Source organism: Cuculus canorus, chromosome 37 (assembly GCF_017976375.1).
Source record: "Cuculus canorus isolate bCucCan1 chromosome 37, bCucCan1.pri, whole genome shotgun sequence".
NCBI classification, from domain to species: Eukaryota; Metazoa; Chordata; class Aves; order Cuculiformes; family Cuculidae; genus Cuculus; species Cuculus canorus.
Window position 1 is genome coordinate 671,742 of NC_071437.1, and position 23,743 is coordinate 695,484.

The 23,743-nt window shown below is 60.5% G+C and overlaps 2 protein-coding genes across 6 annotated transcripts; both read left to right on the forward strand.

Annotated features, from left to right (window-relative positions):
- On the forward strand, positions 1 to 16,223 carry SLC8A2 (solute carrier family 8 member A2). 5 transcript variants are annotated; one of them, XR_008447528.1, is made up of 10 exons: positions 1 to 67; positions 3,792 to 5,558; positions 7,796 to 7,899; positions 8,598 to 8,615; positions 11,208 to 11,332; positions 11,440 to 11,539; positions 12,403 to 12,678; positions 13,941 to 14,510; positions 14,589 to 14,615; positions 15,290 to 16,223. XR_008447528.1 is itself a non-coding variant. In XM_054052811.1 (8 exons), the coding sequence occupies exons 2-8, from the start codon at positions 3,793 to 3,795 to the stop codon at positions 14,315 to 14,317; spliced, it is 2,766 nt and encodes a 921-aa protein (XP_053908786.1). In that variant the 5' UTR covers positions 1 to 67; position 3,792; the 3' UTR covers positions 14,318 to 14,686. The 5 variants fall into 5 exon arrangements, 1 of the variants encoding a protein (XP_053908786.1); XR_008447529.1 differs by having other exon boundaries at positions 15,390 to 16,223; XR_008447527.1 differs by lacking the exon at positions 15,290 to 16,223 and adding an exon at positions 14,990 to 15,239.
- A 1,878-nt stretch (positions 16,224 to 18,101) lies between these two features.
- PSMD8 (proteasome 26S subunit, non-ATPase 8) lies at positions 18,102 to 21,021 on the forward strand. The gene is made up of 6 exons (XM_054052897.1): positions 18,102 to 18,233; positions 18,849 to 18,951; positions 20,040 to 20,205; positions 20,311 to 20,411; positions 20,487 to 20,598; positions 20,686 to 21,021. Exons 2-6 carry the CDS (start codon positions 18,917 to 18,919, stop codon positions 20,821 to 20,823), a joined length of 552 nt encoding a protein of 183 aa, XP_053908872.1. The 5' UTR covers positions 18,102 to 18,233; positions 18,849 to 18,916; the 3' UTR covers positions 20,824 to 21,021.
- The last annotated feature ends 2,722 nt before the right edge of the window (positions 21,022 to 23,743 follow it).

Below are 23,743 nucleotides of genomic sequence, written 5' to 3' on the forward strand. Positions count from 1 at the left end.
CCTTTCCCCGCCCCCCCCCCTCCCGCCATGGAGGTTTTTCCTCTCTCGGGCGGAGCCGCAGCCGCAGGTACCGCGCGGGGACCCCGCAGCCCCCATGGACCCCCACACCCCCTATGGACCCCCGCACCCCAATCACCCCCTCCATCCCACGGACCCCCCCCGATCCCAGTTCCCCCCTCCATCCCAGTTTTCACCCCTCCATCCCAGTTCCAACCCCCTCTATCCCAGTCCGCCCCCTCAACCTGAGGATTCCAACTGGGAACCCCCCCATTCCCAGTGCCCCCCCCATTATCCCAGTTCCCCGTTATCCCAATTCCCCCTCCCTCATCCCAGTTCCCCCCTCCATCCCAGTTCCTTCCCCCCTCTATCCCAGTCCGCCCCCTCAACCTGAGGATTCCAACTGGGAACCCCCCCATTCCCAGTTTCCCCATTCCCAGTTGTTTCCCCCACTCCCAGTTCCCGCTATGGGGCTGATCTATGGGGCTGTGCTATAGGGCTGTGCTATGGGGCAGAGGCTGTGCTATGGGGCTGTGCTATGGGGCAGAGGCTCGGCTATGGGGCTGTGCTATGGGGCAGAGGCTCGGCTATGGGGCTGATCTATGGGGCTGTGCTGTGGGGCAGAGGTTCTGCTATGGGGCTACACTATGGGGCTGAAGCTCTGCTATGGGGCTGCGCTATGGGGCAGAGGTTCTGCTATGGGGCTCTGCTATGAGACTGCGCTATGGGGCTGTGCTGTGGGGCTGAGGCTCTGCTATGGGGCTGTGCTATGGGGCTGAGGCTTTGCTGTGGGGCTGCGCTATGGGGCTGTGCTATGGGGCTGAGGCTTTGCTGTGGGGCTGCGCTATGGGGCTGTGCTGTGGGGCTGAGGCTCTGCTATGGGGCTGTGCTATGGGGCTGTGCTGTGGGGCTGAGGCTTTGCTGTGGGGCTGCGCTATGGGGCTGTGCTATGGGGCTGAGGCTTTGCTGTGGGGCTGCGCTATGGGGCTGTGCTGTGGGGCTGAGGCTCTGCTATGGGGCTGCGCTATGGGGCTGTGCTGTGGGGCTGAGGCTCTGCTATGGGGCTGCGCTATGGGGCTGCACTATGGATCAGGGGCTGCGCTATGGGTCAGGGCTATGGGGCTGCGCTATGGGTCAGAGCTATGGGTCAGGGCTATGGGGCTGCGCTATGGGTCAGAGCTATGGGTCAGATCTATGGGTCAGGGCTATGGGCTCCCCCATTCCCGCCCCCCATTCCCCCCCCCCATTCCCGCTCTGTTGCCATGGAAACAGCGGTTACCACGGAGGAGCCCGGGGAGCGCCCCCCCCCGCAGCTCTGCCCCATAGCGGAGCCTCTGCCCCATAGCGGAGCAGCCCTGACCCATAGCGGAGCCTCTGCCCCATAGCGGAGCAGCCCTGACCCATAGCGGAGCCTCTGCCCCATAGCGGAGCAGCCCTGACCCATAGCGGAGCCTCTGCCCCATAGCGGAGCATCACTGCCCCATAGCAGAGCCCCTGACCCATAGCGGAGCATCACTGCCCCATAGCAGAGCCTCTGCCCCATAGCGGAGCATCACTGCCCCATAGCAGAGCCTCTGCCCCATAGCGGAGCATCACTGCCCCATAGCGGAGCCCCTGCCCCATAGCGGAGCATCACTGCCCCATAGCAGAGCCTCTGCCCCATAGCGGAGCATCACTGCCCCATAGCGGAGCCCCTGCCCCATAGCGGAGCCCCTGTCCCATAGTGGAGCCTCTGCCCACCCCACGGATCCCCTCTTCCCCCCTCCTGCCCCACAGATCCTGCCCCACGATTCCCACCCCACTGCTCCCATTCATCCCCCTCCTGCCCCACAGATCTCACCCCACAGATCCCACCTCCCCCTCCACTTCCCACCCCAGAGATCCCCCCAACCCCTCCTGCCCCACGGATCTCACCTCCCCCAACCCCTCCCACCCCATAGATCCCCCCACACCCCCTCCTGCCCCACACATCCCACCCCACAGATCCCACTCCCCCACTTTCTGCCCCACAGATCCCCCCAACGCCTCCTGCCCCACAGACCTCACCTCCCCAACCCTTTCTGTCCCATAGATCCCCCCTTTATCCCTCCCACCCCACAGATCCCCCTGTGTCCCTCCTGCCCCATAGATACCCCCACACCCCCTCCTGCCCCATAGATCCCCCACTCCTCCCACCCCACACATCCCCCCTGCGTCCCTCCTGCCCCACAGATCCCCCGTGTCCCTCCTGCCCCACACATCCCCCCTTCATCTCTCCTGCCCCACAGATCTCACCTCCCCTGCCCCTTCCCGCCCCACACATCCCCCCTGCGTCCCTCCTGCCCCACACATCCCCCCTGCGTCCCTCCTGCCCCACAGATCCCCCCTGTGTCTCTTCTGCCCCACAGATCTCACCTCCCCCAACCCCTCCTGCCCCATAGATCCCCCCTGTGTCCCTTCTGCCCCACAGATCTCACCTCCCCCAACCCCTCCCACCCCACAGATCCCCCTGTGTTCCTCCTGCCCCATAGATCCCCCAACCCCTCCTGCCCCATAGATCTCTACCTCCCCCAACCCCTCCTGCCCCATAGATCTCTACCTCCCCCAACCCCTCCTGCCCCATAGATCCTGCCCCATAGATCCTCCCTGTGTCCCTCCTGCCCCATAGATCTCTACCTTCCGCAACCCCCCCGCCCCATAGATCCTGCCCTATAGATCCTCCCTGCGTCCCTCCTGCCCCATAGATCCCCCAACCCCTCCTGCCCCATAGATCCTGCCCCATAGATCCTCCCTGTGTCCCTCCTGCCCCATAGATCCCCCAACCCCTCCTGCCCCACAGACCCCCCCTGTGTCCCTCCCGCCCCATAGATCCCCCAACCCCTCCTGCCCCACAGATCCCCCCTGCGTCCCTCCTGCCCCATAGATCCCCCAACCCCTCCTGCCCCACAGATCCCCCAACCCCCCCTGCCCCACACATCCCACCTCCATCTCCATTTCCTGCCCCATAGATTCCCTCTGTGTTCCTCCTGCCCCATAGATCCCGCCCCACAGATCCCCCGTGTCCCTCCTGCCCCACAGATCCCCCGTGTCCCTCCTGCCCCACAGATCTCACCTCCCCACTCCTCCCACCCCACAGATCCCCCCTGTGTCCCTCCCGCCCCACAGATCCCCCCACCCCCCTGCCCCACAGACCTCACCTCCCTCACCCCCTCCTGCCCCATAGATCTCTACCTCCCCCACCCCCTCCTGCCCCACAGATCTCACCTCCCCCACCCCCTCCTGCCCCATAGATCCCCCTGTGTCCCTTCTGCCCCATAGATCTCACCTCCCCCAACCCCTCCTGCCCCACAGATCCCCCCCATGTCCCTCCTGCCCCATAGATCCCCCTGTGTCCCTTCTGCCCCACAGATCTCACCTCCCCCAACCCCTCCTGCCCCACAGATCCCCCCCATGTCCCTCCTGCCCCACAGATCCCCCTGTGTCCCTTCTGCCCCATAGATCTCACCTCCCCCAACCCCTCCCACCCCACAGATCCCCCCATGTCCCTCCTGCCCCATAGATCCCCCCACTCCTCCCGCCCCATAGATCCTCCTGTGTCCCTCCTGCCCCACAGATCTCACCTCCCCCACCCCCTCCTGCCCCATAGATCCCCCTGTGTCCCTTCTGCCCCATAGATCTCACCTCCCCCAACCCCTCCCACCCCACAGATCCCCCCCATGTCCCTCCCGCCCCACAGATCCCCCCACCCCCTCCTGCCCCACAGATCCCCCACCCCTCCCGCCCCACAGCTCCCCCCTGCTCTGCTCTCCCCGCAGGATGTGGCGCCGTGGGGCCCTGCTGGGGCTGCTGTGGGTCTCGGGGGTTCGCTCGTGGCCCGGCGGCTCCAACGCTTCGTGCCGGGGGTCGGCGCGGTGCCAGCCGGGCGTCCTCTTGCCCGTGTGGCACCCGGAGAACCCCTCGGCGGGCGACACTGCCGCCCGCGCCGTCGTCTATTTGGTGGCCATGGTCTACACCTTCCTGGGCGTCTCCATCATCGCCGACCGCTTCATGGCCTCCATCGAGGTCATCACCTCCAAGGAGAAGGAGATCACCGTCACCAAAGCCAACGGCGAGACGAGCGTCGGCACCGTCCGCATCTGGAACGAAACCGTCTCCAATCTGACGCTGATGGCGTTGGGCTCTTCGGCGCCGGAGATCCTCCTCTCGGTCATCGAGGTTTGCGGTCACAACTTCCAGGCGGGGGAGTTGGGCCCCGGCACCATCGTGGGCAGCGCCGCCTTCAATATGTTCGTGGTCATCGCCGTCTGCGTCTACGTCGTCCCCGGCGGCGAAAGCCGTCGCATCAAACACCTGAGGGTCTTCTTCGTGACGGCGTCGTGGAGTATCTTCGCCTACGTTTGGCTTTACCTCATCCTGGCGGTCATCTCGCCGGGGGTGGTGCGCGTCTGGGAGGCGCTGCTCACCCTCCTCTTCTTCCCGCTCTGCGTGGCCTTCGCGTGGGCCGCCGACAAACGCCTCCTCTTCTATAAGGACGTCTACAGGCGGTACCGCCCGGAGCCGTGCCGCGGCGCCGCCGTCATCGTCGGCATCGAAGGGGAACTCCCCAAAGGCATCGAGGTGGACGGCGGCTGCCGCGACGCCGACGCTGGAGGCGGAGGAGCCATGGTTGGAAGCGTTGGCGTTGGCGGTGGTCTCTCCTCGTCGCCGGCGGCGCAGAGCCAAGAGGAGAAGGAGTTGGATGAGAGCCGCCGGGAGGTCATTCAGATCCTGAAGGACCTCAAGCAGAAGCACCCGGAGAAGGAGTTGGAGCAGTTGGTGGAGACGGCCAACTACTACGCTCTCCTCCACCAACAGAAGAGCCGAGCGTTCTACCGCATCCAGGCCACGCGGATGATGACCGGAGCCGGCAACGTCCTGAAGAAACACGTGGCCGAGGTGTCCAAGAGGTCCTCCACCCTCCTGGAGGTGGGGTCGGAGGCCGAGGAGGCCCTTTGCAGCCGCATCTGCTTCGAGCCGTGCCTCTACCACTGCCTGGAGAACTGCGGGGCGGTGGCGCTGTGGGTGCGGTGCCACCACGCGCCCGACGCCAACAACACCTTCTACGTGGACTACCGGACGGAGGACGGCTCGGCCAAGGCGGGCTCCGACTACGAGTACAGCGAAGGGACCCTCATCTTCAAACCCGGGGAGACCCGGAAGGAGCTGAAGATCGGAATCATCGACGATGACATCTTCGAAGAGGACGAACACTTCTTCGTGCGTCTCCTGAACCTCCGCGTGGGCGACGCCGAGGGGATGTTCGAGGCCGAGTCCGAGGAGAACCCCAAAGGGAAGTTGGTGGCTCCGTTGGTGGCGACGGTGACCATCTTGGATGACGACCACGCCGGGATCTTCGCCTTCCAGGAGCGGGTGGTGCACGTCAGCGAGAGCCAAGGGACGCTGGAGGTGAAGGTCCTGCGCAGCTCCGGAGCGCGAGGAACCGTCCTTCTGCCCTATCGCACCGTGGACGGAACCGCCCGCGGAGGAGGGGTTCACTACCAGGACTGCGCCGGGGAGCTCGAGTTCCGCAACGACGAGACCGCGTGAGGACACCGCGGGGCGGTGGGGTGGGGACCACCGGGAGATGGAGGGGTGGAGGGATGGAGACCACCTGGAGATGGAGGGATGGAGGGATGGAGATCACCTGGAGATGGATGGAGGAGGGATGGAGGGATGGAGACCACCTGGAGATGGATGGAGGAGGGATGGAGGGATGGAGATCATCTGGAGATGGATGGAGGAGGGATGGAGGGATGGAGACCACCTGGAGATGGAGGGATGGAGGGATGGAGATCACCTGGAGATGAAGGGAGGGAGGGATGGAGATCACCTGGAGATGGATGGAGGAGGGATGGAGATCATCTGGAGATGGAGGGATGGAGACCACCTGGAGATGGATGGAGGAGGGATGGAGATCACCTGGAGATGAAGGGATGGAGGGATGGAGGGATGGAGACCACCTGGAGATGGAGGGATGGAGGGATGGAGACCACCTGGAGATGGAGGGAGGAGGGATGGAGGGATGGAGATCACCTGGAGATGGATGGAGGAGGGATGGAGATCACCTGGAGATGGATGGAGGAGGGATGGAGATCACCTGGAGATGAATGGAGGAGGGATGGAGATCACCTGGAGATGGATGGAGGAGGGATGGAGATCACCTGGAGATGAATGGAGGAGGGATGGAGATCACCTGGAGATGGAGGGATGGAGGGGTGGAGACCACCTGGAGATGGAGGGATGGAGGGATGGAGATCACCTGGAGATGAATGGAGGAGGGATGGAGATCATCTGGAGATGGATGGAGGAGGAATGGAGGGATGGAGACCACCTGGAGATGGATGGAGGAGGGATGGAGGGATGGAGATCACCTGGAGATGGAGGGAGGAGGGATGGAGGGATGGAGACCACCTGGAGATGAATGGAGGAGGGATGGAGATCATCTGGAGATGGATGGAGGAGGGATGGAGGGATGGAGATCACCTGGAGATGAATGGAGGAGGGATGGAGATCACCTGGAGATGGATGGAGGAGGGATGGAGGGATGGAGATCACCTGGAGATGAAGGGATGGAGGGATGGAGATGACCTGGAGATGAATGGAGGAGGGATGGAGGGATGGAGATCACCTGGAGATGGATGGAGATCACACAAATGGATGGAGACCACCTGGAGATGAATGGAGGAGGGATGATGGGATGATGAGGTGGTGGAATAGGTGGTGAGATGGATGGTGGGATAGAAGGATGAAGAAATGGATGGATGGAGGGATGGATGGATGGTTGGAGACCATCTGGAGATGGATGGAGGAGGGATGGAGGGATGGAGGAATGGATGGAGGGATGGGTTGATGGGTGGTGGGAGGGATGGATGGAGGGATGGATGGAGACCACCTGGAGATGAATGGAGACCACATGGAGGGATGGAGACCACCTGGAGATGGATGGAGGAGGGATGGAGGGAGGGATGATGGGATGGTGGAATAGGTGGTGAGATGGATGGATGGAGGGATGGAAGGATGAAGGAATGGATGGAGGGATGAATGGATGGATGGATGGAAGGACAGATGGATGATGGGATGGTGGGATGGATGGAGGGAGAGATCGGTGGTGGGATGGATGGAGGGATGGATGGATACCATGTGGAGATGGATGGAAACCTCATGGGGAGTGATGGGTGGATAAATATATGGATGGAGGGATGGATGGAGACCACCTGGAGATGAATGGAGGGATGGAGGGGTGGAGGGATGGGTGGAGGGAGTAATGGAAGGATGGTGGAATGGATGGAGGGGTGGTGGGATGGTGGGATGGATGGTGAGATGGATGGATGGACAAAGGGATGGATGGAGGGATGGAGGAAGAGGTGATGAGATGGATGGAGGGATGGAGGGATGGGTTGATGGGTGGTGGGATTGGTCGTGGGATGGAGGGATGGACGGAGGGATGGAGGGGTTGATGGCTGTTGAGATGGGTGCTGGGATGGGTGCTGGGATGGGTGCTGGGATGGAGAGGCCGAGCAGAGTGGGTGGAAGGGTCGATGGGTGTTGGGATGTAGAGATGGAAGGGGTTGGGGGACGGACGGACGGACGGACGGAGGGATGGAGAGGACAACCAGGACTGGGCGGAAGGGCTGATGCGGTCGTCGGAGCGGTGGTGGGACCGAAGAGTCGGTGAAGATGGAGAGGACCAACGGCGGTGGGCGGACGGGGGGTGGGATGGAGAGGACAATCCCGGACGGACGGACGGACGGAGGTCCCCGTGTCCCCCCACCGCCCCCAGGAAGACGCTGCAGGTGAAGATCGTGGACGGCGAAGAGTACGAGAAGAAGGACAACTTCTTCATCGAGTTGGGGCAGCCGCGCTGGCTCAAACGGGGCATCTCGGGTACGCGGACGGTGGGTCCCCACCTCCTCCTCCTCCTCTCCTCCTCCTCCTCATCTTCTCCTCCTCATCTTCTCATCTTCTCCTCCTTCTCCATCTTCTCCTCCTCCTTCTTCTCCTCATCTTCTCCTCCTCATCTTCTCATCTTCTCCTTCTTCCCCTTCTTCTTCTCATCTTCTCCTCCTCATCTTCTCCTTCTCCTCCTCCTTCTCTTCATTTTCTCCTCCTTCTCCTTCTTCTCCATCTTCTCCTCATCTTCTCCTCCTTCTCTATCTTCTCCATCTCCATCTCCTCCTCCTTCTCCTCATCTTCTCCTCCTTCTCCTCCTCCTCCTCCTCCTCCTCCTTCTCCATCCCCTCCTCCTTCTCCTCCTCTTCATCTTCTCATCTTCTCCTCATCTTCTCCTCCTCATCTCCTCCTCCTCCTCCTTCTCCTTCTCCTTCTCCTTCTCCTTCTCCTCCTCATCTCCTCCTCCTTCTCCTTCTCCTTCTCCTCCTCCTCCTCCTTCTCCATCCCCTCCTCCTTCTCCTCCTCCTCATCTTCTCATCTTCTCCTCATCTTCTCCTCCTCATCTCCTCCTCCTCCTCCTTCTCCTTCTCCTTCTCCTTCTCCTCCTCCTCATCTTCTCCTCCTCCTCCATCTCCTCCTCTCCTCCTCTCCTCCTGGCCGGGGTTGTCCTCACGGGTTCTTCTCCCCCGCAGCTCTCCTGCTCGCCCAAGGTAGGACCCTGCGGCGGCGCCACTCTCCTCGTCCCCCGCGGAGACGCTCTCCACCCGCTCTGCGCCGTGGCCCTGTGACGTGTGTGACGTGCGCCGTCCCCACCGTCCCCATCCCATCACCCCTCTGGGGTCCCATCACCCCATCTCACCAACCCCTGATGGTCCCATCACCCCCATTATGGTCCCATCACCCCCATTATGGTCCCATCACCCCATTGTGGTCCCATCACCCCATTGTGGTCCCATCACCCCCATTATGGTCCCATCACCCCATTATGGTCCCACCACCCCCATTATGGTCCTATCACCCCCATTATGGTCCCATCACTCCATTGTGGTCCCATCACCCCCATTGTGGTCCCACCACCCCCATTATGGTCCCACCACCCCCATTATGGTCCCACCACCCCATTGTGGTCCCACCACCCCCATTGTGGTCCCATCACCCCATTATGGTCCCACCACCCCATTATGGTCCCACCACCCCCATTGTGGTCCCACCACCCCCATTATGGTCCCATCACCCCATTATGGTCCCATCACCCCCATTGTGGTCCCACCACCCCCATTATGGTCCCACCACCCCATTATGGTCCCATCACCCCCATTATGGTCCCATCACTCCATTATGGTCCCATCACCCCCATTATGGTCCCATCACCCCCATTGTGGTCCCATCACTCCATTGTGGTCCCATCACCCCCATTATGGTCCCATCACCCCCATTATGGTCCCATCACTCCATTATGGTCCCATCACCCCATTGTGGTCCCATCACTCCATTATGGTCCCATCACCCCCATTATGGTCCCATCACTCCATTATGGTCCCACCACCCCCATTGTGGTCCCACCACCCCCATTATGGTCCCATCACCCCCATTATGGTCCCATCACCCCCATTGTGGTCCCACCACCCCCATTATGGTCCCATCACCCCCATTATGGTCCCATCACCCCATTGTGGTCCCACCACCCCCATTGTGGTCCCATCACCCCATTATGGTCCCACCACCCCCATTATGGTCCCATCACCCCCATTATGGTCCCATCACCCCATTGTGGTCCCATCACCCCATTGTGGTCCCACCACCCCCATTATGGTCCCACCACCCCCATTATGGTCCCACCACCCCCTGGTGTCCCCATGTTCCTCTCCACGTCCCCGTGTCCCCCCTATGGTGTCCCCACACGATGTCCCCACGTGAAGTCCTCCCCCTCTGTCCCACTCCACGGTGTCCCCACAGTGTCCCCACTCAGAGTCCTTCTCCCCATCTCCATGAGGTCCTCATCTCCACATCTCCACGATGTCCCCACTCCGATGTCCCCATATCTCCACCCCAAGTTCTCCTCCTCATCTCCACGACGTCCCCACTCCAATGTCCCCCCTGATGTCCCCATATCTCCACCCCAAGTTCTCCCCATCTCCACAATGTCCCCATCTCCACGTCCTCCACGATGTCCCCACTCCGATGTCCCCACTCCGATGTCCCCCTTCCAAGTTCTCCCCCTCGCTGTTGTCCCCATCTCCACGCTGCCGTCCCCGTGGTGGTGTCCCTGTGGCGGTGTCCCCACGGTGGTGTCCCCGCGTTGGTGTCCCCACGGTGGTGTCCCCGCGTTGGTGTCCCCGTGGTGGTGTCCCCGCGTTGGTGTCCCCACGGTGGTGTCCCCGCGTTGGTGTCCCCGCATTGGTGTCCCCACGGTGGTGTCCCCGCGTTGGTGTCCCCGCATTGGTGTCCCCACGGTGGTGTCCCCACGTTGGTGTCCCCGCGTTGGTGTCCCCACGGTGGTGTCCCCGCGTTGGTGTCCCCACGTTGGTGTCCCCACGGCGGTGTCCCCACGGTGGTGTCCCCGCGTTGGTGTCCCCGCGTTGGTGTCCCCGCGTTGATGTCCCCACGTTGATGTCCCCGCGTTGGTGTCCCCACGTTGGTGTCCCCACGTTGGTGTCCCCACGTTGGTGTCCCCACGGCGGTGTCCCCACGTTGGTGTCCCCACGGTGGTGTCCCCGCGTTGATGTCCCCACGTTGATGTCCCCGCGTTGGTGTCCCCACGTTGGTGTCCCCACGGTGGTGTCCCCACGGTGGTGTCCCCACGTTGGTGTCCCCGCGTTGGTGTCCCCGCGGTGGTGTCCCCGCGTTGGTGTCCCCACGTTGGTGTCCCCGTGGTGGTGTCCCCACGGTGGTGTCCCCGCGTTGGTGTCCCCGCGTTGGTGTCCCCACGGTGGTGTCCCCACGTTGGTGTCCCCGCGTTGGTGTCCCCACGTTGGTGTCCCCGTGGTGGTGTCCCCGCGGTGGTGTCCCCACGTTGGTGTCCCCGCGTTGGTGTCCCCGTGGTGGTGTCCCCACGGTGGTGTCCCCACGGTGGTGTCCCCACGTTGGTGTCCCCGCGTTGGTGTCCCCACGTTGGTGTCCCCGTGGTGGTGTCCCCGCGTTGGTGTCCCCGCGTTGGTGTCCCCGCGGTGGTGTCCCCGCGTTGGTGTCCCCACGGTGGTGTCCCCGCGTTGGTGTCCCCGCGTTGGTGTCCCCGCATTGGTGTCCCTGCGGCGCTGTCCCCACGGCGGTGTCCCCACCCGCGCTCCGCGCTGTCCCCGCAGCCGAGGGGGAGCGGAAGCTCTCGGCCGAGGAGGAGGAGGCGCAGCGCATCGCTGAGATGGGGAAACCCATCCTGGGGGACAACTGCCGCCTCGAGGTCATCATCGAGGAGTCCTACGACTTCAAGGTGACCTCTGGGGACACCTCCAGGGGGGAGGGGGGGGACCCCCCCCGGTGGGGCCTCAGGAGGACCACCAGGAGGTGACCAAAGGGTTCTCTGCGCTCTCCTCGTAGAACACCGTGGACAAACTGATCAAGAAGACCAACCTGGCCACGGTCATCGGGACGCACTCCTGGAGGGAGCAGTTCCTGGAGGCCATCACCGTCAGCGCAGGTGGGACCTCCTCCGGCTCTCCACGGCCTCAGCCGGCCCCGGGGGGGACCCACCATGGGGACCTGGAGATGGGGACACCACCGTGGGGAGGAGGACCTTGAGATGGGGCCACCACCGTGGGGATGAGGACCTGGAGATGGGGCCACCACCATTGGGATGAGGACCTTGAGATGGGGCCACCACCGTGGGGATGAGGACCTGGAGATGGGGCCACCACCATGGGGAGGAGGACCTGGAGATGGGGCCACCACCATGGGGAGGAGGACCTGGAGATGGGGCCACCACCGTGGGGAGGAGGACCTTGAGATGGGGCCACCACCGTGGGGAGGAGGACCTGGAGATGGGGCCACCACCATGGGGTTGAGAACCTTGAGATGGGGCCACCACCGTGGGGAGGAGGACCTGGAGATGGGGCCACCACCATGGGGTTGAGAACCTTGAGATGGGGCCACCACCCCATGGCCACGTTCTCCTGTGGTTGATGATGTCCTTCTTTGAGCTTCAGAGACATTTGCCCCCAAAATGGCGCCATCGCCTCAGGGTGTTATTTGGCCCCAAAATGGCGGCACCGGGTTGACCTTCTGTCCATCGTGGGCCCAGGGTGGTGGAGCCCCGGGATGACCTTCTGTCCATCGTGGGCCCAGGGTGGTGGAGCCCCGGGATGACCTTCTGCCCATCGTGGGCCCAGGGTGGTGGAGCCCCGGGGTGACCTTCTGTCCCAAGATGGTGGAGCCCCGGGGTGACCTTCTGTCCCAGGATGGTGGAGCCCCGGGGTGACCTTCTGTCCCAAGATGGTGGAGCCCCGGGGTGACCTTCTGTCCCAAGATGGTGGAGCCCCGGGGTGACCTTCCGCCCACCCGCAGGGGAGGAGGAGGAGGAGGAGGACGGCCGGGAGGAGCGTCTGCCCTCGTGTTTCGATTACGTGATGCACTTCCTGACGGTGTTCTGGAAGGTTCTGTTCGCCTGCGTTCCGCCCACCGAGTACTGCAACGGGTGGGCGTGCTTCGGCGTCTCCATCCTCCTCATCGGCGTCCTGACGGCGCTCATCGGCGACCTCGCCGCACACTTCGGCTGCACCGTCGGCCTCAAGGACTCCGTCAACGCCGTCGTCTTCGTGGCCCTCGGAACGTCCATTCCTGGTGAGGAGGGACGGGGGGGGACGGGGGAGATGGAGATGATGGAGATGGTGGAGGAGGTGGAGACGATGGATATGGAGATGATGGAGATGGTGGGGATGGAGGAGATGATGGAGGTGGAGGAGGTGGAGGAGATGATGGAGATGGTGGAGGAGGTGGAGACGATGGATATGGAGATGATGGAGATGATGGGGTGGAGATGGTGGGGATGGAGGAGATGATGGAGGTGGAGGAGATGGTGGAGATGGAGGAGATGATGGGGATGAAGATGATGGAAATGATGGGGTGGAGATGGTGGAGGTGATGGAGATGATAGGGATGGAGATGATGGAGATGGGGATGATGGAGGTGGAGATGGTGGAGATGATGGAAATGGGGATGATGGGGATGGGGACAACAGAGATTGAGATGATAGAGATGGAGGAGATGAGGATGGAGATGGAAAAGGAGGAGATGGAGATGGAGAAGGAGAAGGAAGAGGAGGAGATGGTGATGAAGATAATGGAGATGGAGAAGGAAGAGGAGGAGAAAGTGATGGAGATGGGGATGAAAGTGGAGATGGAGGAGGAAAAGGAGGAGATGGTGATGGAAATGGAGATGGAAATGGAAATGGAAGAGGAGGAGATGGTGATGGAGATGATGGAGATGAAGATGAAAGAGGAAAAGGAGGAGATGGAGATGGAGATGGAGATGGAGGAGGAAAAGGAAGAGGAGGAGACAGTGATGGAGATGATGGAGATGGAAGAGGAGGAAAAGGAGGAGATGGAGATGGAGGAGGAAGAGGAGGAGATGGAGATGGAGGAGGAAGAGGAAGAGGAGGAGATGGTGATGGAGATGGAGATAATGGAGATGAGGATGAAAGTGGAGAAGGAGGAGGAGGAGGTGGTGATGGAGATAATGGAGATGGTGGAGATGGAGAAGGAAGAGGAGAAGACAGTGATGGAGATGATGGAGATGGAAGAGGAGGAAAAGGAGGAGATGGAGATGGAGGAGGAGATGGTGATGGTGATGGAGATGGAAATGGAGATGATGGAGATGAGGATGAAAGTGGAGATGGAGGAGGCAAAGGAAGAGGAGGAGATGGTGATGGAGATGGAGATGATGGAGATGGAGATGGAGAAGGAAGAGGAGGAGATGGTGATGGTGATGGAGATGGAGATGATGGCAATGAGCATGAAAGTGGAGATGGAGAAGGAAAAGGAGGAGATGGTGATGGTGATGGAGATGATGGAGACAACAACGTTGAGGACGGTCTCCTCCCGCAGACACCTTTGCCAGCAAGGTGGCCGCCCTCCAGGACCACTGCGCCGACGCCTCCATCGGCAACGTGACGGGTTCCAACGCCGTCAACGTCTTCCTGGGCTTGGGGGTGGCCTGGTCGGTGGCCGCCATCTACTGGGCCGCCCAAGGGAGGGACTTTGAGGTCCAGACGGGGACTTTGGCGTTTTCCGTCACCCTCTTCACCATCTTCGCCTTCGTGTGTATCAGTGTCCTCCTCTACCGCCGCCGCCCCCACATCGGCGGCGAACTGGGAGGGCCGCGGGGGCCCAAGGTCCTCACCAGCGCCCTCTTCCTGGGCCTTTGGCTCCTCTACGTCCTCTTCGCCGGCCTCGAGGCCTATTGCCACATCAGAGGCTTCTGAGGAGCACCGCGAGGAACCGAAGGCGACGTTGTGGGGAGAAGGGCAACTCACGGGGTTCTTCGGGGCTGTTCGGGGTCACCTCGAGGTTCTTCTGCCACTCCAGAGCCTCCTCGAGGTCCTCCTGACAGCTCCACGTCCTCTGGAGCTCCTCCTGTCCCTCAGCTTCCAGAAGGTCCCTCAGATCCTCCTCGAGGTCCTCCTGACAGCTCCACATCCTCTGGAGGTTCTCCTGTCCCTCAGCTTCCAGAAGGTCCCTCAGATCCTCCTCAAGGTCCTCCTGTCCCCCAACTTCCAGAAGGTCCTTCAGATCCTCCTCGAGGTCCTCCTGACAGCTCCACATTCTCTGGAGGTTCTCCTGTCCCTCAGCTTCCAAAATGTCCCTCAGATCCTCCTCGAGGTCCTCCTGTCCCTCCACTCCCAGAAGGTCCCTCAGATCCCCCTCTGGAGCTCCTCCCGTCCCTCCACCCCCAGAAGGTCCCTCAGATCCCCCTCTGGAGCTCCTCCTGTCCCTCCATTCCCAGAAGGTCCTTCAGATCCTCCTCAAGGTCCTCCTGTCCCTCCATTCCCAGAAGGTCCCTCAGATCCCCCTCTGGAGCTCCTCCCGTCCCTCCATTCCCAGAAGGTCCCTCAGATCCCCCTCTGGAGCTCCTCCCGTCCCTCCACTCCCAGAAGGTCCCTCAGATCCTCCTCTGGAGCTCCTCCTGTCCCTCCATTCCCAGAAGGTCCCTCAGATCCTCCTCTGGAGCTCCTCCCGTCCCTCCACTCCCAGAAGGTCCCTCAGATCCCCCTCTGGAGCTCCTCCCGTCCCTCCATTCCCAGAAGGTCCCTCAGATCCCCCTCTGGAGCTCCTCCTGTCCCTCCACTCCCAGAAGGTCCCTCAGATCCCCCTCTGGAGCTCCTCCTGTCCCTCCATTCCCAGAAGGTCCCTCAGATCCTCCTCTGGAGCTTCTCCTGTCCCTCCACCCCCAGAAGGTCCCTCAGATCCTCCTCTGGAGCTCCTCCTGTCCCTCCATTCCCAGAAGGTCCCTCAGATCCTCCTCTGGAGCTCCTCCTGTCCCTCCACTCCCAGAAGGTCCCTCAGATCCTCCTCTGGAGCTCCTCCTGTCCCTCCACTCCCAGAAGGTCCCTCAGATCCTCCTCTGGAGCTCCTCCTGTCCCTCCATTCCCAGAAGGTCCCTCAGATCCTCCTCTGGAGCTTCTCCTGTCCCTCCACCCCCAGAAGGTCCCTCAGATCCTCCTCTGGAGCTCCTCCTGTCCCTCCATTCCCAGAAGGTCCCTCAGATCCTCCTCTGGAGCTCCTCCTGTCCCTCCATTCCCAGAAGGTCCCTCAGATCCCCCTCTGGAGCTCCTCCTGTCCCTCCATTCCCAGAAGGTCCCTCAGATCCCCCTCTGGAGCTCCTCCTGTCCCTCCATTCCCAGAAGGTCCCTCAGATCCCCCTCTGGAGCTTCTCCTGTCCCTCCACCCCCAGAAGGTCCCTCAGATCCCCCTCTGGAGCTCCTCCTGTCCCTCCACTCCCAGAAGGTCCCTCAGATCCCCCTCTGGAGCTCCTCCTGTCCCTCCATTCCCAGAAGGTCCCTCAGATCCCCCTCTGGAGCTCCTCCTGTCCCTCCACCCCCAGAAGGTCCCTCAGATCCCCCTCTGGAGCTCCTCCCGTCCCTCCATTCCCAGAAGGTCCCTCAGATCCTCCTCTGGAGCTCCTCCTGTCCCTCCACTCCCAGAAGGTCCCTCAGATCCTCCTCTGGAGCTCCTCCTGTCCCTCCACCCCCAGAAGGTCCCTCAGATCCTCCTCGTGACCCCCATCTCTCCTCTCCCCCCATTTTGGGGTCCTCTTCTCCCCCTTTTTTCCGCCCCCCAAGTGGCTTTTTTTAAGGGGGGACCCGTTTTTCACCCCCGGTTTGATAGCGGGTGGGGGGGGGGGCCGCTTATGGGGCAGTTGTGGGGCGGGAGGGCACTTATGGGGCACTTATGGGCCGGGGGAGGGTACTTATGGGGCAGTTATGGGGCAGTTATGGGGTGTGGGGGGAAAAAAGAACAGGAATGAATCCCGGCTCTGAGTGTTTGTGCTGCGTCTGCCCCATAGATCCCTGACCCATAGATTCTGCCCCATAGACCCCTGCCCCATAGATCCCGACCCATAGATCCCGACCCATAGATCCCGACCCATAGATCCTGACCCATAGATCCGGACCTATAGATCCCTGACCCATAGATCCTGAACCATGGATTCTGCCCCATAGATCCCGACCCATAGATTCTGCCCCACAGATCCTGCCCCACAGATCCCGCCCCACAGATTCTGCCCCACAGATCCCGCCTCTACACAGGGTCGTAAAGCGCGGGGCCGCCCCCAGGCACCGTTGCCAGGGCGACGCGGGGCCGTAAAGCGCAGCGTCATCCTGTCGTAAAGCGCGGCGTCGGTGGGTGGGGTGGGAGCGGGGGGGGGTGTCGGCGTTGCCGGAGCGACGCGGAGCCGTAAAGCGCCGCGTCATCGAGTCGCAAAGCGCGGGGGCGACGGGGGGGGGGCGGCGTTGCTAGGCGACGCGATGCCGTAAAGAGCGCGCGCGGGAGGGGGGGCGGCGTTGCTAGGCGACATGGCGAGCGCGCGTGGGAGGGGGCGGTGTTGCTACGCAACGCGGTGAGCGCGCGCGGGAGAGGGGCGGCGTTGCTAGGCGACGCGGAGAGCGCGCGCGGGGTGGGGGGGTGGAGTGGTGTGCGGCGTTGCCGGGGAGACGCGGCGCCGTAAAGCGGCGGCGGTGTCGCGCTGGCGTTGCTAGGCGCCGCGGTGTGGCAGTGCCGTCAAGCGCGGCGGCGATGGCGGAAGGGCTGCGGGCGGCCGCGGGGCTGTACGAGCAGCTGCGCGGGGAGTGGGGGCGAAAGAGCCCGAACCTCAGCAAGTGCGGGGAGGCCCTGGGCAGGCTCAAGGTGGGGGGGCTTTGGGGGGTCCGGGGGGGGCTCCTCGAGGCTTTGGGGGGGGCAGAGTGGGGAGATTTGGGGGTTTTTGGGGTCCCCAAGGAGATTAGGAAGGGAATTTGGGGTGTTGGGGGGTTTCTGGGGGGGTCCTTAAGGCTTTGGAAGGGTAGAATGGGGAGTTTTGGGGGCTGAGGAAGGGAATTTGGGGGGGTTGGGGCATCCTGGGGGGCTTCTGGAGGGGTCCTTAAGGCTTTAGGGGGACAGAATGAGGGGTTTTGGGGTCCCCAAGGGGATTATGAAGGGGATTTGGGGGGGATTGGGGGGTCCTGGAGGTTCAGGGGGGGGCATTCTTGGGGGTCTTCAAGCTTTTTTGGGGGGCAGAATGTAGGGTTTTGGGGTCCCCAAGGGGCTTGGGGAGAGGGTTTGGGGGGTTCCTGGAAGTCTGGGGGGGCCTTGGGGGGGCCTTAAAGCTTGGGGGGGGCAGAATGGGGGTTTAGGGGTCCCCAAAGGGCTTAGGAAGAAGATTTTGAGGGGATTGGGGAGTCCTGGGGGTTCAGGGGGGGCTTTTTGGGGGTGTCTTCAAGCTTTTGGGGGGGCAGAGTGGGGAGATTTGGGGTCCCCAAAGGGCTTATGAAGGGGTTTTGGGGGGTCCTCAAGGCTTTTGGGGGGGCCCGCCAGGTTTTGGGGGGGCAGAATGGGGGTTTTGGTGGTCCCCAAAGGGCTTATGAGGGGGTTTTGGGGTGTTTTGGGGGTCCTCAGGGCTTTGGGGGGGGTGTCCGAAAAGGGGTGTTTTGAGGGGTTCCCTGGGGGGGTTGGGGCTTGAGTTTTGGGGGGACCCCAAAAATGAAAGGAGGGGGGGTTTGGGGGGGGGGGAGGTGTTCTTTGTTTCTAATTAACGAAGTTTCGTTAATTAACGTCGTTGACCCCCAAAGTTGGCCCTCTTGGATCTTAATTTCCTCCCCACGTCCGGATCAGCGCTAACGAAGCAACAGCTCATTCTCGCACGTCAGTAACGGGGGGACCCCAAAAACCCCTCCTGGGCCCCCCAAAAAACCCTCCTGGGCCCCCAAAAAACCCACAGACCCCCCCCGAAACCCACAGACCCCCCAAAAAAACCCTCCTGGACCCCCCGAAACCCACAGACCCCCCCCAAAAACCCTCCTGGACCCCCCAAGAACCACAGACCCCCCAAAAACCCCTCCTGGACCCCCCCAAAACCCCCAGACCCCTCAAAAACCCCTCCTGGACCCCCCAAAACCCACAGACCCCCCCCGAAACCCACAGACCCCCCCAAAAACCCTCCTGGACCCCCCCCCAAAACCTACAGACCCCCCTAAAACCCCTCCTGGACCCCCCCAAACCCCACAGACCCCCCTAAAACCCCTCCTGGACCCCCCAAAAACCCCCAGACCCCCCCCAGAGACCCCCCAAACCGCCACTCTGCCCTCCCAAAGGCTTGAAGACCTCCCAAAAAGCCCTCCCCTGAACCTCCAGGACCCCTCAATCCCCCCAAAACCCTTTCCTAAGCCCCTTGGGGACCCCCAAACCCCCCATTCTGCCCCCCCCGAGCCTTAAGGCCCCCCCCCGATCCCCCCTCATCCCATTTTCCGCCCCCCCCAGGGGACATCCTGGAGATCGGGGCGCAGTGGAGCATCCTGAAGAAGGACATTCCATCCTTCGAGCGCTACATGGCTCAACTCAAGTGCTACTACTTCGACTACAAGTGGGGTTGGGGGCAAACTTGGGGGGCTGGGGGGGGTTTTGGGGGGTCACAGGGCTGGGAGGGGGGTTTGGGGGGGGCTGGGGCGTGAGAAAAGGGGAGTTTGGGGGCGAGGAAAGGGTTAAAAAAGGGGCTTTAGGGGGACTTTGAGGGTTCTGGGTGGGATTTTGGGGGGTCCCAGCTGGGTTTGGGGGGCAGATTGGGGTCTTGGATGGATTTGGGGGGGTCCTAACTGGGTTTTGGGGGGCAGGTTGGGGTCCTAGATGGGTTTGGAGGGGGGTCCTGGTTGGGTTTTAGGAGCTTTGGGGGTTCTATGTGGGATTTGGGGGGTCCTGGATGGGTTTGGGGGGATTATGGGGTCATCCTGGTTGGGTTTTGTGGGTCTTGGTGGGTTTTTGAGGTCCCGGTTGGGTCTTTGGGGGTCTTGGTTGGTTCCCAGTTGGGTTTTTGAGGTCCCAGTTGGGTTTTGGGGGTCTTGGTTGGTTCCCAGTTGGGTTTCTGAGGTCCCAGTTGGGTCTTTGGGGTTCTTGGTTGGTTCCCAGTCGGGTTTTTGAGGTCCCAGTTGGGTTTTGGGGGTCTTGGTTGGTTCCCATTTGGTTTTTTGAGGTCCCAGTTGGGTCTTTGGGGGTCTTGGTTGGTTCCCAGTTGGGTTTCTGAGGTCCCGGTTGGGTTTTTGTCATTTTTGGGGGTTCCCGGTTGGGTTTTTGGTATTTTTGGGGGTTCCCGGTTGGGCTTTTGTTATTTTTGGGGGTTCCCGGTTGGGCTTTTGTTATTTTTGGGGGTTCCCGGTTGGGTTTTTGTTATTTTTGGGGGTTCCCGGTTGGGTTTTGGGTATTTTTGGGGGTTCCCAGTTGGGTTTTTGTTATTTTTGGGGTTCCCGGTTGGTTTTTTGTTATTTTTTGGGGTTCCCGGTTGGGTTTTGGGTATTTTTGGGGGTTCCCGGTTGGGTTTTTGCCTCTCCCGATGGTTTTTTTGGTGAAGTTTTGGTTCTCCCGCTTCATTTTTCCGGTGTTTTTGACGTCCTGGTTGGTTTCTGCTCATCCCGGTTGTGGTTTTGGGGTCCCCTCACCCCTTTTCCCCCCCCTTTTTAGGGATGCTCTGCCCGACTCCGCCTGCCAACAACAACTTTTGGGGCTCAACCTCCTCTTCCTCCTCTCCCAAAACCGCGTTGCCGAGTTCCACACCGAGTTGGAGCGACTCCCGGCCCGCGACCTCCAGACCAACGTCTACATCCGCCACCCGGTCTCGCTCGAGCAGGTTGGATCGCCTTTTCCGGCCATTTTGGGGGCGATTCCAACCGTTTTGGGGGTCAAATCTTAGTTTTTTGGGGCCGTTTCCAGCTTTTTCCGCTCTTTCCGGCAGTACCTGATGGAAGGGAGCTACAACAAAGTCTTCTTGGCCAAAGGGAACATCCCCGCCGAGAGCTACACCTTCTTCATCGACATCCTCCTCGATACCATCCGGTGAGGCCTCTTCCCGCCTTCTCCCCTTCCCAAATCCTGGAATTCCCTCTTTAACCCAAAATTGGGCTTTTTCAGGGACGAAATCGCCGGCTGCATCGAAAAAGCTTATGAAAAAATCCTCTTTTCCGAAGCCGCCCGCGTCCTCTTCTTCCCCACAGCCAAGAAAATGACGGAATACGCCAAGAAGGTGAGGTTGGGGGTCTCCAAAATCATCGTTTTCTTCCCCAAAAACCCCTAAATCTCACTTTTTTCCCGGTTTTTTCCCCCCTGGCAGCGGGGTTGGGTGTTGGATGCCAATAACTACTATGGGTTCAGCAGTCGACAGCAGAAGGCGGAGGAGGCGCCGATTCCCGCCACCGAGTTGGCCAAACAGGTCATCGAGTACGCGCGGCAGCTGGAGATGATCGTCTGAGGGCCCCCGGCGCCCCAAAATCCCCCTTCTCTGCCCCAAAATACCCCCAAAGCCACCTTTGTACCCCCAAAAGCCACCTTCGTACCCCATAAATGCAACATTTTACCCCCAAAAGTCCACCCTTTTAGCCCAAAAGTCCACCATTTACCCCATAAATCCACCCTTTTAGCCCCCAAATCCACCCTTTTAGCCCAAAAGTCCACCATTTTACACCCAAATCCACCATTTACCCCCCAAATCCACCCTTTTATCCCCCAAATCCACCATTTTACCCCCAAAGTCCACCATTTTACACACAAATCCACCCTTTTAGCCCCCAAAGTCCACCATTTTACCCCCAAATCCACCCTTTTACCCCAAAAGTCTGTTTTACCCCCAAATCCCCCTTTTCACCTCACAAGTCCACCATTTTACCCTAAAAAGTCCACCATTTTACCCCCAAATCTATCTTTTTACCTCAAAATCCCCCTTTTTACCCCCAAATCCCCCTTTTTACCTCACAAGTCCACCATTTTACCCCCAAATCCACCATTATACCCCCCAAATCCACCACTTTACCCCCCAAATCCACCTTTTTACCCCCAAAAGTCCACCTTTTTACCCCCAAATCCACCCTTTTAGCCCCCAAAGTCCACCATTTTACCCCCAAATCCACCCTTTTACCCCAAAAGTCCACCTTTTTACCCCCAAATCCCCCTTTTTACCTCACAAGTCCACCATTTTACCCCCAAATCCACCTTTTTACCTCAAAATCCCCCTTTTTACCCCCAAATCCCCCTTTTTACCTCACAAGTCCACCATTTTACCCCCAAATCCACCATTTTACCCCCAAAAGTCCACCATTTTACCCCCCAAAAGTCCACCATTTTACCCCCAAATCCACCATTTTACCCCCAAATCCACCCTTTTTACCCCAAAAGTCCATGTTTTTACCCCCAAATCCCCCTTTTTACCTCACAAGTCCACCATTTTACCCCCCAAATCCACCTTTTTACCTCAAAATCCCCCTTTTTACCCCCAAATCCCCCTTTTTACCTCACAAGTCCACCATTATACCCCAAATCCACCATTATACCCCAAATCCACCTTTTTACCCCAAAAGTCCACCATTTACCCCCAAAATCCCCCTTTTTACCTCACAAATCCACCATTTTACCCCCAAATCCACCATTTTACCCCCAAAGTCCACCATTTTACCCCAAGATTCCACGGTTTTACCCCCAAATCCCCCTTTTTACCACACAAGTCCACCATTTTACCCCAAAATCCACCTTTTTACCCCCAAATCCACCATTTATCCCCCAAATCCCCTCTCTGTACCCCCAAATCCACCTTTAGTTTTTGCACCCACTGAGTTTTGGGGCAAATCCGGAGGATTTTGGGGCCGATATCACCTGCAATAAAGTGATGGATTCTCCACGGCTTTGGGTGGTGGCCACAAAGTGACCGATGGTGGCCACGAGGTGACCGATGGTGGCCACAAAGTGACCGATGGTGGCCATGAGGTCCCGATGGTGGCCATGAGGTCCGGATGGTGGTCATGAGGTGACTGATGGTGGCCACGCGGTCTGGATGGTGGCCACAAAGTGACCGATGGTGGCCACGAGGTGACCGATGGTGGCCACGCGGTCTGGATGGTGGCCACGAGGTGACCAATGGTGGCCACGAGGTGACCGATGGTGGCCATGAGGTCTGGATGGTGGCCACAAGGTGACCGATGGTGGCCACGAGGTGTGGGTGGTGGCCATAAAGTGACCGATGGTGGCCACGAGGTGACCAATGGTGGCTGTGAGGTGATTGATGGTGGCCACGCGGTCTGGATGGTGGCCACAAGGTCTGGATGGTGGCCACGAGGTGACTGATGGTGGCCATGAGGTCTGGATGGTGGCCACGTGGTCCGGATAGTGGCCACAAAGTGACCGATGGTGGCTATGAGGTCCGGATAGTGGCCACAAAGTGACCGATGGTGGCTATGAGGTCTGGATGGTGGCCACAAAGTGACCGATGGTGGCCACAAGGTCTGGATGGTGGCCACGAGGTGACTGATGGTGGCCATGAGGTCTGGATGGTGGCCACAAGGTGACCAATGGTGGCCACGAGGTGTGGGTGGTGGCCACAAAGTGACCGATAGTGGCCATGAGGTCTGGATGGTGGCCACAAGGTGACCGATGGTGGCCACGAGGTGTGGGTGGTGGCCATAAAGTGACCGATGGTGGCCGTGAGGTGACCGATGGTGGCCACGCGGTCTGGATGGTGGCCACAAGGTCTGGATGGTGGCCACGAGGTCTGGATGGTGGCCACAAAGTGACCGATGGTGGCCACGAGGTCTGGATGGTGGTCACGAGGTGACCGATGGTGGCCACGCGGTCTGGATGGTGGCCACGCGGTCTGGATGGTGGCCACGCGGTCTGGATGGTGGCCACAAGGTCTGGATGGTGGCCACGAGGTCTGGATGGTGGCCACAAAGTGACCGATGGTGGCCACAAGGTCTGGATGGTGGCCACGAGGTGACTGATGGTGGCCATGAGGTCTGGATGGTGGCCACGTGGTCCGGATAGTGGCCACAAAGTGACCGATGGTGGCCATGAGGTCTGGATGGTGGCCATGAGGTGACCGATGGTGGCCACGCGGTCTGGATGGTGGCCACAGAGTGACCGATGGTGGCCACGAGATGACCAATGGACCCCAAACGCCCCAAAATCCACCTTCTGTGCCCCAAAATATCCCAAAATCCAACTTTTTACCCCAAACCCCAACTTTTTACCCCACAAATCCATCTTTTTACCCTCCAAATCCACCGTTTTACCCCCAAATCCAACTTTCTACCACAAAAAATCCCCCTTTTTACCCACAAATCCCCCTTTTACCCTAAAAATCCACCTTTTTACCCCACAAATCCACATTTTACCCAAAACCCCCA